Source organism: Amphiprion ocellaris, chromosome 12 (genome assembly GCF_022539595.1).
Source record: "Amphiprion ocellaris isolate individual 3 ecotype Okinawa chromosome 12, ASM2253959v1, whole genome shotgun sequence".
NCBI lineage: Eukaryota > Metazoa > Chordata > Actinopteri > Pomacentridae > Amphiprion > Amphiprion ocellaris.
Genome location: NC_072777.1, coordinates 19,556,789 through 19,573,959, shown reverse-complemented (window position 1 = coordinate 19,573,959; position 17,171 = coordinate 19,556,789). Strand labels below are relative to the sequence as shown.

The following is a 17,171-nucleotide window of genomic DNA, read 5'->3' as shown; positions in this document are numbered from 1 at the left end:
TCTGGTTACTGTTTTAACCATTTCATGGAATTAATGTCAGTTTAATTAGTTAGCAAATTACAGCAGATGAAAAGTGCCAGAGCTAGTAGTGATTTATGGCTGTCACTGGCTGGAAATGAAAATCGACTGAACAGCAGTTTTGACATTTATTACTTCAGTTTTATTATCCAGCATTGAAATGACAGATGTCAGTGTAATTTTCAATGATCATAGTTACACTGTGACTAGTCATAGTCTTTATTCCATGTCTAAAATTTCATTTTAACCAGTCAAAGTAACACTTACAGATATCTGTGATTTAGTTTAAACCAGTCAAAATAGTAGTCGCAGATATGTCAAACCTCACAATGTCTTCTCTCAGCTGTTGTGCTTGGCACTGTTTATGAGAAGTTCCCTGTAGGATGTTGGTCCAGAAAAGCATTTGAACAGTGTTAGTAGAAGTAATGGTGGCTGCTGTAGTGGATTAGATTGTAAGAAAATGTCGTCCGCTTATTAGCAGGAGTTTGTGGAGAATGAAAGCTTTGATCCTTGGAATATAATTTCATGTGATCTACAATGTTGTACAGTCTAGTTGAAACTTAAGTTAAGATTTCTTAAAAGGACAATGTAAATATATTGAATTGAGGGGAATTAAAGATATATTGAACTGGAATTATGACTGGTCAGAATTAAACTGTTGATTTCTGAAACTGAAAATCACAACAGATCATAATTTAGATGTAGATATCTGCAGTTCACGTTGGATGTCTGCAGCTGAATTGTAAATATTGGTTACAATTCCAAACACATGAATTGTAAGAGACATCATTTGTCATAACAAACGATGACAATGTGGAAATCTGAAATGCTCCTATAGACTAGGAGGAGTCAAATTACAGATATCTTCAATACATATTGTCACACAAACCCACTGGGGTTTATTTTTGTCTGAAATTAAAGACTAATTGTGTAAGACTATGGTAAAATGTCAGTCATTATCATTGTACACTGTAGATGTGTCACACACGAGAACAAAAAGCTTGACAGGTGATGCTACAGTTACTAAGTTCGACAGAGTTTTGCTAATCGCCAAAGTAGGATTTTCTTTTTAGAGATAATGCGTTTGCACCTGAAAACAGTTTAAGTTCATTGCATCTTGCACTGTCCAGGTGAGCTGCTGCTGCACCTTTTAAAACCAGGTAACTGAGGCTTACAGTCCACCAGTAGCTCCTCAGGGCTTATTTGGACTTTATGTTGTTCTGGAAGCCTTCTGCATACCAAACCGAGAACTCGAGGGGTTTAAATTTAGCCTTTTTAAAGATGATGCTTCCACAGCACATACAGCTCTGCTCGCCTGGCACTAAACCACACCAGGGGCAGTGCTTCAGCCGGCGCAGCACAAGATCGGTGACACTTTAACACCATTTTTATAGGGATAAAGTAGCATTTAAAAATCATATGCTTGATACCACACAGCAATATACAGCATATTCTGAAGCTTAATATATCAAAGTAATGGACAGTGCCACCAGGACTTTAGGTGGCGGAGACAGTTTGGTCGATTTTAAATCAAAGCTGTTCACTTAGGTCTTAATGCTAGCTGAAACATATTGACTTTATTATTTGAGACACGTAATCAAATCAAATATGCAATATGAAGTCAGTGATGTGATTCAGATCTCCATGAGGGTACATATTATTCATGTACATGTTAAGAAAACTGCAGCTAACAGGTGGCATCATTGTTGATCACCTATCAGTCATTTTGCAGCTTCGGAGATTTCAGTCATTGTCGACTGTACCTTTTAGGGCTCCTGGGTATGTAATGGATGGTTAGGGTGCTTAAAGACAACATACAGTGTCTATAAAATGTATTCATAGCTACTGGAAGTTTTAATGTTTTATTGTTTTATAGCACTGAATCAAGTAGATGTAATGTGTTGTTGGGGTTTTTTTTGCCACTGATCTGACGGAAAAAGATTCTTTAATGTCAAAGTGAAAACAGGTGTCTGCAAATTATTCACAAATGTATAATTTGTACATAAAATCTTTGAGGTGAGTTACACACTGTGTATACTACAGTTTTGCTATCACAGGTTAAAGAAAGTATTGCTATTGTTATAAGGATAGTAGGTTAGTATGTGAGTTTCCCTATAATTGTTTAAAGAGTTGACTCAGCAGAACCACTGAAGACAAACTTCCCTGAGTCAAACCTAACTTGATTTTAGTTTCCCTACCTAACAAGAATTCTAATGCATTTTTGAAAGATTATGTTTTAGAGGAGTAATGTGAGTAATAAAATTGAACACTGATTGGAAACTGTTTGCCCTGTACCAAGTAAAATGGAAAGCATTTTGACTGGAATCATCCTGGCAACCCTGCATGTCCTCTAAAACCTATTAAAATAGTTTTACATCAACAGGTCTGAGGAGAAGAATTAAAGCTATAGTATAGATTAATTACTGTAAGACAAAACCAGGAAAACACAGAGCAACATTAACTCTTAATTTCTTTGATAGAGAGAAATTATATCCCATCTGACTCAACTTGATTCTACTGGGCAGCATTTACTGTGGTACTGCATTAGTTGATGCCCTTGTAAAGCTTTCCTCTCCAACAAGATATGGAGCGTTATCCTGCAGCCTCAGGTGAACCTCCCTCAGCTTGATGTAAATTGAATGAGACGGATTTCCTCGGTATTGATTGCGCAGGCTGGGATGGCAGAGCAACAGTGTGTTCTCTGGCCGCTCTGGCTCTCTCCAGTCATCAGTACTGAAGGACAGCGAGGCGCCTGCCATGCTCGTCATTTATACAACCCTGACGTCACGGTGGCGGTACCACAAAACCACTAACTGTCCTCCAGGAGAAGTGAGGGGTGTGAGGGGAAATAATAAACAAACTGATCATATAACATGATATAAGCTCATTTGAAGTTCCATTAACATGAAATTTTCATTATCTTTTTTTTCTTGCTAAAAAAAACAAAACATTATCTTCTCACTAATCTGTCTCCAGTCTTTAAACTGGTGTTGAACAGCTTATGTAAAAGCCATTAAACATGAAGGAGGTAGGACAAGGCTCTTGTCTCTTCAGCCAATGTGAGGCCTTTAGGTTTACCTTCACCTGCAGACCTTATGTAAGTGTTTATTCCCAAAATGCTGCTGGAGCAGTTCCTTAACCAGAAAACAGACTACTATGTTACTATATGGATATAAGTTGACATACTTATTCCTCTGACTGTAAATTATTTTGCCTCGCCACTGACTATGGCCTGTTTTTGTAGTCTTACAAATCACAAGAATGTCACTGCTTTAATTAGCAAACATTATACAATCAAAATCAGTACCTTGTTTAAAATATTGGCTCTAAATTTACTTATACAGCAATATAATTTCATACTAGGTGCATTAGGTTTTATGTCCTTACCAATAATACATACAAATGTAAATTGCGCCTTGAATAAATCGATCAGGTGCTGCAGTTAGTTGCTGTGGAGCTTCAGGCACAGTTGCTAGTAGCAGCAGCGTGAGTGGACTCTAAACCCAAATAATTACCTTCATTAATCAACAGAGGACAGAAAAAGGTGCAGCCAATGAGCTTCTTAGCATTTTGAGTGTCCCTTAGGTCACTCAGTTCATATTCACTTAACACCAGCATGGTTCAGTTTGTCATCAGGGCTTTGCCATAATGATTTTTCCTCTTGAAACTATATAAAAGACAAAGTGACCACTTGTACACTAGCATTGTCAGGCCTTTAGTTTGGCATTTGGCCATCGCTATGTTGGTCTGTTGACACCGGATGTAACAAAAGAGTTTCTTAATCTTAATCAGAGAAAGTGGTGTCATTTTATTGTACCAATCAAATTTTAGCAACATTTGAATAAAGCATTTAAGTTGGGTTTTGTGTTACTTGCTATGAATTAAGTTTACCTAAAATGATTTAGTTTTTAATGTTTAAGTTGCTTATTTTGTCATGAGTGTGACATCGATTAAACCTATTTTTTCAACCTTTGTAAGACTGCAGAAAGAAGCTGTGACCACAGCGCTGACACATCATCAACCTTTTGTTCCTACATCTAGCTGTAAAAAAGCAAAGTTGTAATTTATTTGGAGCCTTGTTTCTATCTCCTTTCAAATTCACATATTATTTTCTAATTGTTTTTGATACATTTTTATTATAAAACATTTTTTAGGGCCTTTAAGCCTGCTGAGCCCTTAGTCACCGAGGAGCTCTGCTGATGCTTTGTAATAATGAGGGAGGACCAAACAGTCAATCACTTCCACACCCATTTTTTCTTAATAAACACTAAGATATATCCATGTTTGAATAATAGATCCCTTTAAAATTATTTTCTGACAAGATAGGATTTGAGGATGTTTCACTTTGACAAGTATGATTGTGTTTGTCATTTTGCTAATAATTCAGTCGTCTTCAGTTTTTCAGTAAGCCCACTGACATCCTAAAACAGCACTTTCTATTTGCTGTGTGCAGCCATCCATGGCAGCTGCAGTCAGAGATGACATCTTGTAGCTGGATGGATCTGAAAATCATTTCCAGCCCTTGTAGTGAGGGAGGTTTACCTTGTCAGAGACTGCTACTGATGTATTGCACAACACTTAAATGCTCATTGGATTTATCTTGTGTCACGTCCACTATCGACCCACAGGTATTCAGTCTGTCTGAGGAATGAAAATTTGACCTCTGTGAAATCTATTCTGCTGAAACAGTACTTACCTTATTGGACTGCTGTTTTCTGAGGTTTGAGGTTGTACCATCTGAGTTAAAATCAACTAAAGCTTGCATCAAATTTGACACAAACAGCACTGCCAACTTGGAAGGTAAAACTAGTGTTGGCTTTGCTCAGGACCTGAGAGCTTAGAGGAGAAAAGAAGGCTGAAGTCAGCCTCAGGTAAATGTCTTCACTTGGCCTGATCCCTGCACTTCTCTGTGTTTTTCACCTCTCACACATACACAATGCTGTCTGCCTCTTAACACGCCACTACATCTTCCCTGTGTCCGCTCTGTCTCATCAGACAGGATGATAGACTTTAGAGATGCTCCAGCTGCATCCCTGACCACAGGCCCCTTATTTCTCAGCACTTCTGCTGAGCTGGACGCCTCGGCCTTGCACGCATGGGGGCCTCTATTATTTGAAGCAGCTCTAAAGCAATATGCATATAAACTAAGCCAAGAAAATCCAATTTGTTATGGGAACACCATATAAATCTTGGAGCCTGTCATCCATGGCAGTTTACTGCGGGGCAAAACTTGCCTTACTCTGGAATTTTATTTCTTTTTTTTTTAATACAGAGCTCAGATGTGCAGTGCATTATTTATTTTGACGCATGATGTTTACTCAGATATGCACTCACACACTTGCATATGGACACCTACACGCATAATGTTCACTCATATGTCTGTATATAACGCATGAAGGCAAGAGCATAAAATTAAGGCATCTTCACTGACAAATCTGTGTGTAACTCTCGAGGTCTCAGATATTTTTTAGTCTTTGAAGTGAACTCTGATGACGTTTTGGGTAAAAAAGATTTTCATCAAAATATCTTTGATTCTCTGAGGCTGCGGGACAGCTATGAAAACCTGCAGGAACTGGGGGGGTCAAGATATTTCTGAAAACTCTTATGGCAATAATTATAGATGAGAACAAGACAAAAATAACACGATACACGAGTCCACAATTGTTTTCTATAAATGCAAATGCTCAGATGACATTTTAAGGCCGAACTTTTGGTGAGAACTGGCCCAGTACATGCATTATGAAGAAGGCATTGAAGATCATATTCCAAACATAATCCTACATCACAAGATATATACACTACTGTTCCAAAGCTTTGAAATGTTCTTATTTTTGAAAGAAAAGAATTTTTTTAATCAATGAAGATAACATGAAATGAATCAGATATCCAGTCTAGACATTGTTAATGTGGTAAATGACTATTTGAATGGAATATCTCCATATGGGTACAGAGGCCCATTTCCAGCAACCATCACTCCTATGTTCTAATGCTACATTGTGTTAGCTAATTGGGTTGAAAGGCTAATTGATGATTAGAAAACCCTTGTGCAATTATGTTAGCACATGAATAAATGTGTGACTTTTCATGGAAAACATTAAATTGTGTGGGTGACCCCAAACTTTTTTTAAATGGTAGCGTATCTGTGTCTGCTGTCTGTCCAGAAGTGAAGTGTAAAGACAGAGATAGGAAAATAAACTCAACAATTTGGCGATTGACTCCTTTAGGAGTTTTAGGAATGTTACAGCCACTGTAAAAAAATGCATTTAACTTCTGACTTTTTTGAGAATTCTGAATTTAATCTCAGAATTTTGAGATTAAATTCAGAGAAAAAAGTCATAATGTCAGAAATCAATTGCATTTTTCACATTGGTCTTAATCCTCTTCCAAACTTTATAGATAATGTTCTCTTCTTTGAGCCTAAATACATTGTCACTGTTCTTCTACTTGTGTGCCTAATGTTGTACTGTCTACTGTGAAACTTGCAGCGCTTTTCCGGCCAGGTCTCCTTGATTGTGGTTGCTAGCTATAGCTATAATAACAACAAAAATAGTGCAGAGAAGACAGCTGCCTTGAGTGACCTCACAGAAATTGAGTTTTTTTATTGGCCGTAGACAGCAGTAAAAATGTGTTCAAGTGAAATCTATTTGAATCAAACTAGGGTAAGACACCCTTGTCAGAGAAATGAAATTACAGCAGTCACAGCCGAAGTCACCTGTCAAATCTGGGAGGCCGAACAATGACAAGAGGGCAGCAGTCGTACGTGACCACACAGAAACACCACAGAAATGTCTAGAAGCTACAGAGAGGATGGCAGCACAGCCTGAACAAGAATTCTTCTCTCCCTGCACCTGATGTGTTTATTTTGTATTAAGCAAAGACACACACCACATAATGCTGTTTATAAATATGTGATGACCTGCTTTGGTTTGTCTGTCTGTTTGTCTGTTAGCAACATTACTCAAAAACAGATTAATGGATTTGGATGAAATTTTCATAGAAGGTCAGAAATGACACAAAGACCAATTGAGTAGATTTTGGCAGTGATGCAGCTTGTAGTCTGGAGCCATGGATTTCTTAAAGATTTTTGTATCATTGCGAGATAGTGGCACGGCGTCACTGTAGCTATGACTACAAGTGAACACTACGTCAGCTGCGTGCTGACGATGATTATGATCCTGCTACAAATCCACCACTGCAGACTTATCGGGACTTATCTGTCGGAAATGGTACAAGGAACAATGCATTAAATTGTGGGGGTGTTTCTGAGTCCCATCAATTCCCGCTACCCGCTACATATATAGGTCACGCGATTCGGTATCCGTACATAATGTACACATGCATATCACATGCCTGTGCTCAGTACAAGGTCATTTTGTCAAACTCTATAGTGCCGTAATTTCTGCCATGAATTTTTTCAAGATTTCAACCATCGGAAATGATACAACTGAGCAGCCTTGTCAGAGTACTGCACTCTTTGAGTGCTTTTCTTGTATCAAATGTTACTAAATTAATACAGAATTCGACATATCTTGCTGAGGCAGCACATGTACTGTAGCTTCTATGCTGACTACATTCTATTTGTGTTCTGAAGTCCATCCCATTCATCAGTTATGACAGAAAGCAGTCAGGGTTTGGTTGCAGATGATTCAAAACAGTGAATGGCCGAGTGTAACTGCTGCTGGTGCTACTGAAGCCCAGACTTGTGGAGATTGTTGTAGCATAGGAGAGTGTTGTGGAAAAGCATATGGACACCACTGAAAACAACTTTCTACTTGCTGCTGAATATTGTAAAAAGTAAAATAATCATTGATTGGCATAGTAGATTAGTCCTTGAATTGATAAAAACTGTCTTGAAGTGACATTCTCTCTCTGGTTTAACAACAACTCATAAACATCTGAAATCTAACAGTGGGCCTCAGGCAGACCATTTTTTTGTCATAAGTCCAGTAATTTGGGTGTAACAGGTCAAAATATATCATTGAAGTTTTCACATGTGTTTTATGTAAAATCTTTATCTAAGAAATTGTGTTCAACTATAATTGGATTGGAGGATAACATTGAATAAAACTGCAAGTAAATCTCAGCTCAAATAGATAAAGTGCTTTAAAAATATGGTGCTTAAATAAATGACCTTAGTTTTTATTATTACATTTAAATTGCACTGGATTTGCATCAAACTTCTGAGGAAAGTTGTGGGACGCCGTATCTATCTGGGATCTTGCCTATCATCAGATGATAGATATGGTTTTGAAGTGTCATCATGGTCAAGCTTTGTTGGCTTCCAGAAGACATGTACATAACTGAACTGTTTATATAACCTGAAGACCAGTTCATGGTTTCCACATCAAGCGTCTGCAGGCCGATAAGAAGAATGTAGACATGGCTCTGTTCATACTTCAACAGAGACACGCTGAACATAGAAAACACATGGGGAGACAGCAGCTGCTTACAGACTGGGCTGTAGCACCATGTCAGTGATTATTCCTGAGGTGTACCAGGTACAGTGTGTTGACTTAGCACAGGATATCTGGAGAAATGAGACTCCTACTATGTTTGGGCCCAATCGATGAAAGCATGTACAAACATTGCTCCTCCAAAGTCCAGCAACGACTACTTTACTTAAAACGCTTAGTAATGAATTATAAAGGCATATATGACTGAAAATCTCCTCGTACAGTCTCTGTTTATATTACACATTTGTTTAAAGCAGCGCTTGTTTTACTGGCACATGGTTGTAGTGCAGACAGTCCTCGTGGAGTGTGTGGATGATGAAATGTACGTATCGTACACTTAAACAGAAAGCACGAATTGTCCTTAGAAGTATCTAAACTTAACTAGCAGATTAATCAGGCATTACTGAGGCTTACGTTTAATATTTATTCAGCGAGCTAGAACTAATTCATAAACAATATAGATAAAGATTTTTCTAACTGTGTGTCTCTGAAGAAGCTACAAATGCAACCACTGCAACTGACTGTGCTGACACATTTGCATCAGACAAAAAAAAATAAAATAAACAGAGCAGCAACACACTGGGGCTGGATCTGGCATACCTTTTCCATTAACCAGAAATACTGAGAGTCTCTGACTTGGCTCGTTAGCTCTCACTCACTTGTTCACGAGATTATTCTACCTTCAGGGCATCTTAACTTTTGAAATATATCTGTGAACTGCAGTAAAATGTCAAATTGCTAAAACATCAGTTTCCCAATCCTTTTTTCTGTTTCTTGTTTATGTTGTCATCTGTTTCTGTTCTATTTTTCACTGTCGCTGCACTTCATCAGGTTCTCCTTTGCCTTTAATCATTTTTCTCTCACCATTGAATCCTTTTCCTGAGGCCCTACAAGATTTTAAAAATTTAACATAAGGTTGGAACATTGTGAATAATAACTTCATTATTTATAATACCGGGCAATCATGGTTGACAGGTCGCTCATAAACGCAAAGATCCCAAAGAGCAAGTTTAGTTCACAATCTATTTAAACCACCATTTTTGAAAATCCTTGTTTTTCATGTCAGAAACAATAATCTGAGTGACAGCGCTTTGATAGGCACGACTATCAGCCCTTATCAAGCTTATCAGGTTTTACTTCTCACACATCTACACTGTATCTTCTTTGCTCTCCATGTTGTTAGCTAAGCTTCACTAAAAACACGTAGCTCAACCTGTACTTAGCACCTTGCCTGACATTTATGAGAAACACGACTCCTGAGCAGTCAGAGACTACACACTGAGACAGTGTGAACAAGGAGACAAATGTGCAGGAATTTTCTTCGTTCCCTTTATTTTCTGACCTCCTTCTACATTTTTCCCCTCCCAAAGCCCACCTGTGTTGATCTCCACTGAGCATGTGCAAGGCATGTGTGTCAAAATAGCAGCGCTGAGGGATTGAACAGATTCACCTTTTCTCAAGTTCACATTGGTGGCAGCGCCGGGTGAGTTGTGGGAGTTTATTTGGCACGCTGGAGCATCGGGAGTTCTCGGGTTTCGGTTGGTGGATGCATCGGGCCGCACACACACACACCTGTTGCTGTCACACACAGGCTGGCTATTCAGTGAATTAAGCAGAGGAAGGAAAAATAAAGGGTGGGGAAATGCCGAGCGTCTGTCAAAGAGAATCAACACATTCAACAGTGATTGTGGTCATTCAAGAAATCTCTGAGCGGCGTGACAAACTCATTTTTTTTGGGGCAAGTGGAGACATGTTGGACCTGCAGGATCCAGAGGGCAATCGAGGGGTGGTGAGGACGGGTGGGGTCGGGTTGGGAGAGGGCAGGGTCAAGTTCCCGCTCTACACTTGGAAGCTGGATAAAGCAGCCACCCAACCCTTACTTACCTCCTCCTGCTGCAGGCCAGGGCCCTATACATAGTAATGATGCTGGTCTTTAGCTGTCTAGCAGATGGTCGCAATGCTGTTGCGAGGATCACTTTGCCTCAGATTCACCAGATTCTCTGGCTTGGAATCAAGTCAGGAGTGCACAGACACACAAAAAGTGTCTTAAGGAAGTGTCTTGGCTGTGGGCACATGATGCCATTTCATTAGGTTTTCAGATCTGATCATAGTGATTGGATTTTTCTCAGAGAACTCCACTATGGCTCCACTGAAGACATTAAACCCTCCCATACAGTGTCTCCTGTGGTTGTGTTTATTATAGAAGTATGTTGGCATTATCATCCATTCTGCTCTTCCTCCTGTTGCTTCACACTGCTCAGATGACTGGATGGCATCCAGTCTATGTTGCTTTCTGATCTCAGTGCAACTCCGACTGCTTCTGATTCTGAAGCTGCACTATGCAAGTGAGCAAAAAATCAATTTTGTGCATCTGAGCCCAGTGTGGTTGGCCAGTTACATTAAATTCATGTACGCATGAATATGTAACAGTTTCAGTGCAACATTTTATGGTCCCATTGCTATTTTAGATGATTTTTCATGCTGATTAAAAGAACATTTCATGAATTTTGCCGCAGGATTAGGATAAGTCGGCACTAATAGTCATCCGTAAGTGATTTCATGAAAAGGCACATCACATGCATGCATAAATATAGCGTCAGCCAACGGTGCCAAGCACTGCTGGTTTCATAAGGCCACCAGAATCCCAAACAGCTGAAAAGAAAGAGGTGTATTTACTTGATTTTAAAGAGGTGACAAGTCTTTGGTCATCCTGTGACCGTATTGAGTTTCCCTATCTGTAGCCTGAAACAACAAACTGCATTAACTCCATCACACAACTACCCAGAAAGCTGTAGCAGTGATTCTGAGCCAACACTGATGCTTTCTGCTATCGGTAATCACCTCCCTGAAGCCCAAAGTTGGGTCACAGATTTTTAAAATGCTACAGGTGTGAACTGCTGTGCCAGTTTTTCCCCTCATTCACTTCACCATGACATTTAACTTGACTATGCTTCACTTTGACTCTGTATGATAGATTTTTATTGTCTTGCAACACAAATTGACCAGCATATAGCTTTGAGGCAAGAACTTTGACTTTTTGTTACAAATTATCCATTGTATGGTCACAAAATGTCTCTTTACTGTTACTTATCCCTGTCTTTCTATTTACATTTAATCCATGTTTGTATTCTTTTTGATTTATACCACTTATGTTACCTACAACTTATTTTATTTATATACTTAGTGTGTTCATAGCACTCTGTTCATACTCTTAAAACTGTATCATACTGTATGTAGTCAGGCTACATTAACTATGCATACACTGTACCTTGCATATTTACATGCATTGTAACTGTCAATCTTGCTCAGACTGTATATATCGTAATACATTCACACTGCCTTTAAAGCTGTTCTACTTAGACATTTTAGATTGCACTGCACTTTTACTGAATCTTTTACACGTCAAGTTAAATGTTAAACTGCATTTTGTTGTCTTAGTACTTTCACTGCAATGACAATAAAGCTGAATCTAACCTAATCTGATCTAATCTTTTGACTCAAATTGTTTATCCACTGGTCTCATTAATTTTTTCCTGCTTAGAAAGTGTTTCTGTGGGATAAAATTGATCACATCTCTGAGACTGAAAAATGTTGGTGCTGGAAGTCAGATGATGAGTTTATTTTTTATTTTGTTGTTTATTGCAAAGATGGTGAAATGTACCTGCTGCAAAATAAGAGCAAGTCTTCATTTTTCTTGCACGCAGATTAAAAGTTCAAAGGTTATACTTTAGTGCAATATCACAGATCTGGACTATTTTAGCCTTCACTAATACTTTTTAGCATAAGAGTTCACAAGAACAACTTACAAGAAGAATGTAACATTTTGGAAAATTGGCTTATTTGTTTCCATGCACAGTATTAGATGAAAAATCTGCCTAGTGACAGCAAAACTCCTTACTAGAGCCAGGAGAACCGTTTCCTTCCTCTGTCCAGTCTTACAGCTAAGCTAAACTATGCTAACTAGCTGTGGCTGTGTATTTATAGCACATACAGTCTGTGGCATGTAGACAGGAAAGTGGTATTGATCTTCTCATAATAACTCCAAGTGTATTGCTCAAACTTTGTACTATTCACTGAATACAGATTGCTTGTTGAATTCTGTTGGGCCTTCCTGTTGTGGGTGAAGACAGTCCAGTCAGTGTCTTTGATTTATGAACACCTCCCACATGTAGAAACCAGAAAGACATATCATCCTCACTAAGTCTGAAACAGAAACTGACTGTAAGCCTCCTGTCTGTTTGAACTTTTACATCTGCTGAGCAAACACGAAAATCTGTCCGAAGATAAAATACCTCAAATATCCTTGTTTCCAGTTCATTTCCATTTGTACAGCAGTGTGTCTGGAAACAATTTTCTCTTATATTGCTGGACGCAGGAGATGAAAGTGAACGCTTTCTAATGTGGAAAAACATATGACAATGTAGTAGGACACATTCAAAAACTGAAAAACCCTCCTATGTTATTCTCTGCACACAGATGTCTGACCATGCAGGGGCTCTTCCTTTGCAATCACACTAAATTGTCTAGTTAGGGGTCTAATGTGGCATTGTTTGAAATAATGTCAGGGTCTGTTATCTCGCCTCCTGAGTCTGTGGGTGCTGTACAGCCTGTATCTAAATCTACTGAATTAATACTGCTGTGAAGGAGATGGGAGCCAGAACCATGGCAACCATCAGCTCAGATTAGTGTGGGACGTGAGCTGGCAGGAGACGTGCACACCACACACACACTGAACACTCACACACTCAAACAAATCAATACAGGTGAGCGTGTTGCCAAATAGAGCCCGACCCTCTGCACCCTGACAGATACAGATGTTCATCTATTGGTTGCACTGATTGAATTGAGGTTTTCGTCTCGCCCACAGAGATATCACATTCTGCATATGACAGCTTTAGAAATGATATTACTCAAAGCTGGTTGCCCTCAGTAGGATTGATTTATACAGCTGTAGTTCTTTTCTTTTCTGTTGATGAAATGAAAAACTATAAATGACAACTGTGTATTGTGTATTAAGTCAAAATCCTGCTTCTATTCTTGTCCTATAAAGAGTTTATTTAGAATATCCAGTCAGCTGCCACCACATAACACACAATCTAAGAATTTATTTTTTATGCTACTTTGATCTGAAATCAAAGTTTCACGCTGACTTTGTGAACTGGAGTACATTTGGATTCCAAGTCAGGGAGGTATCTTGTTTATTTTGGTTAGGTCCCTGTCAGAAAACTTGTGGCTTTAATGCTTCTCCCTCCTCTGGCAGGATGATGAGGTGGTGCTCCAGAGTGCAGCCACCATCCAGAAGGAGCATCGTAAGTTCTGCCTCGCTGCTGAGGGACTTGGAAACCGCCTGGGTTACCTGGAATCTACATCGGAAGCCAAGGTGAGGATGAAACACAGTGGCAGTGCTTCTTGCCTTTTTCATCTGTTGTAGTCCAAGCCCACAAACCTGTCAGATAAGATTAATGGCACCATTGTTACTTGAGTATTTTTACACAATTAAACTATTAATATTTACGTCTGTTTGGTCAAGTTTGTTGTAGAAGTTAGACTTTCCAGTGATTTTTTTTTCATTAAAAAAAATCCTATATTTCTTACAGCTTTTTTTAAAAAAACCATTTACCCTAATTTTTTACTATCTAAATCTTTTCTTTTAGTTAAGTATTTCAGCCATTTACTTGTAGCTAACCATATCAACCACTTAACTTTACATTTGACTAACTACTTACATTTAGTTATTAATTTTAGTATTTGTATTGTTGTAGTCAACTAATTGACTTTAAGGTGACTATTTCAAACATTTGCTCATACACTTTGAACCAGTTACTTCAGTTGTCTGTCTTACCTTATATATTTATATTTAGTTTTTTTTAAGTATGTTGTTTTAGGTAACTATTTCAGCTGTTTATTTTAATCTTTTTCATAAATCTCCTTATATTAAGTAACAAATTGAACTATTTATCAACCACTTACCTTTATATTTTTCAAATTATTCAAATTATATTATTTTAGCTAACTACTTCCACATACACTACAGTTCAAAAGTTTAGGATCACTTAGAAATGTCCTTATATTTTTGAAAGAATAGCAGTTTTTTTCAATGAAGATAACATGAAATGAATCAGAAATACAGTCTAGACCTTGTTAATGTGGTGAATGACTCTTCTAGCTGGACACTCCTGTGTTCTAATGGTACATTGTGTTAGCTAATTATGTTGAAAGGCTAATTGATGATTAGAAAACTGTTATGCAATTATGATAGCACCTGAATAAATGTGTGAAATTGCCTGGGTGACCCCAAACTTTTAAACGGTAGTGTATATACATCACATATCACTTTAGTTACTTATTTAGATCTTTAATTTTAAATTTTCTTCCTTTAGACTTTCCCACAAATATTTAACACATTTATTTATACATTATTTTAAAGCAATTAAAAAAAATTCTTATCCATAACTTTTCCCTAACAATTTCAACACTTAACCTTATGTTAAGCAAAATGTTTTAATTCCTTAGCTTCTAGCCAAAAAGTCATTTTATATAGAGCTATCAATTACTTTTAACAAACTATTTATCCACAGCCTCCAACCAGTTAACTACACATTTGGCTGTTTCAAATATTTAGCTTTCAGCTGACTATTTAAAAAATGTTGTTATATTTAGCAGGTAATTGAACTGTTTATCTTAAACTTTTAGCTAACTATTTCCTAAGCTATTTTGCAAGCTTCCCATATACGCTTTGGCAACTAAGAGGGAGGTGAGATGCTCTCTCTGAAGGGACTATCCTTTCAATACATTCAAGCTGCTGAAGTATCCAGTGAAGTTCAGGTGACCCGTGTCATTAATAGACTCCCATCAGATTAATGCAAAGAAGCTGGTTTCGTCATTTAATGACAGAATTAGGGTTTGGAAAACCTAATATTCAGCAGAGACATTCCTGAAATGTAATTTACTGAGTGACACTCACTTAACTTTGGCCCAGATATGAATATTCTTACATGACTAAATATGTTGTCTCATTCATTGTTTGATCTCAGTGACCAGTAGATGCTTTTACTTAATCAGGAGGATAATGCTAACTCTGATCAAATTACAATAGTTGGAGGTGTATTTATGTCTCTGTTCTCCTGTCATATTTCTGTCCCCTCTCAAAAATATTAATTACATCTTCCAGTAATTGAGTCCTTTACAATTCAGTTTGGATCTGTCCTCATCTGACAAACATTTCTAATATTGAGGTTAATAGATGCATGAAGTTGTGTGGAAATAATGTGGAAAGATGTCTGCAGTGTTGTTCCTTGCCATCTCTCTTACTGATACAATACAGATCAAAGATACCTTTCAGAGTTCTTTGACTAAAACCCATTTGTTTGTCCTCTCTTTCACTCCCACCTACTCCTGTTGAGATGAGCTTTCCTCCAGTGTAGGTTCTGCACAGACTCTGTGATATAAACTACAGTTAATTAGATTTTTTTTTTTTTTTTTTTTTTTTTAAAAAAATCTTTAAATTCATCTCTTGCTGAGCGCACCACTACCACTGCAGTGATCCAGGTTGAGTTGCCAGCTGTGGTTCTTCCAGTTTGGCCAGAACTCAGTGATTATGGGTTCAGTTCTCCTGCACCAAGAGTTGGTCAAGTGACTCAGGCAGACAAAACAATAACAAGTCTGATATATAGAGGATGTTTTTGTTTTGCTGTTAGAGTAGTGATGCTGTTTTATTGTGACTGAATGATGTGGCTGTTTCTGTAGCAACACTGAGCTGTCAGTACACTGTTACACATCTCATTAATCTTCTATTTGACAAAAAGAAAATGCTCGAATTGTCAAAAGATGCAATGAGATGAAGCAGATTGTGTTTTGTCTGGAGAATATGCCTCTTAATAGGAATATAATTGTTGTATGTCATTATGTGCATCATTAGTCACAACATTTCAATGGGAGCATGTATGTTGTCAGTCAGCAACTTCACACTTCCTTTAGATGTCAGAGTTATAATCCCATGATTGTGACGGGGCACTCCGACATGCCAGTTTTTTTTTTTTTTTTTAAACAAACTGTGCATATCATGGTAGTCTGGATTTAATTGGGCACTAAGCAATTTGAATAAAATATGGTGACAGGAGGGCAAGTTTTTGCTCTGTCATTTGGAACTGTTGTTGAGCTGGAGGGCAACACCTGCAGAGCTCCAGACGTACACCTCTCACCTTGGGTGCCAGTGACAATACTTCGGGCCTCCTTTAGTGTGAAATGTGGTTGAGTATGGAGGATGTCAGCTGTGGTTTGGCACAAGGGGAGTGGCTGTCATCTGCTAGCTGATCTCAGGTGTTGACACCTCATTTCCCAGACTTTAACGAAGCCTGGCTGCCTGCCACTGCTGGTGGACAGAAAAAAGGCCAAAGTGAGACAAGGACTCACTGGATCCTATTAAAGAGGAGTTCTAAGACGGTAGTTAAATGCGATGCATCTGTTGTTCCACAGACATATATTGTATTACCATGGCACACTGTGAGCTTCTGTTATTGTAGAGCTTTGACTCTTTCTTGAGAATTAACTTACACTACCGTTCAAAAGTTTGGAGTCACCCAGACTATTTCATGTTTCCCATGAAAACTCACACTTTCATTCATGTGCTAACATAATTGCACAAGGGTTTTCTAATCATCAATTAGCCTTTCAACAGGATTAGCTAACACAATGTACCAT

At 38.1% G+C, this 17,171-nt stretch overlaps 1 protein-coding gene across 4 annotated transcripts in view; it reads left to right on the top strand.

Annotated features, from left to right (window-relative positions):
• ryr3 (ryanodine receptor 3) overlaps nt 1-17,171 on the top strand; it is a 121,347-nt gene that overhangs the window by 3,547 nt on the left and 100,629 nt on the right. For all 4 annotated transcript variants that reach the window (XM_023280941.3, XM_023280939.3, XM_035953146.2 and 1 more), the window contains exon 2: nt 13,732-13,851. In XM_023280941.3, coding sequence (XP_023136709.2) covers nt 13,732-13,851 — 120 coding nt within the window. The remainder of the gene's footprint in view (nt 1-13,731; nt 13,852-17,171) is intronic.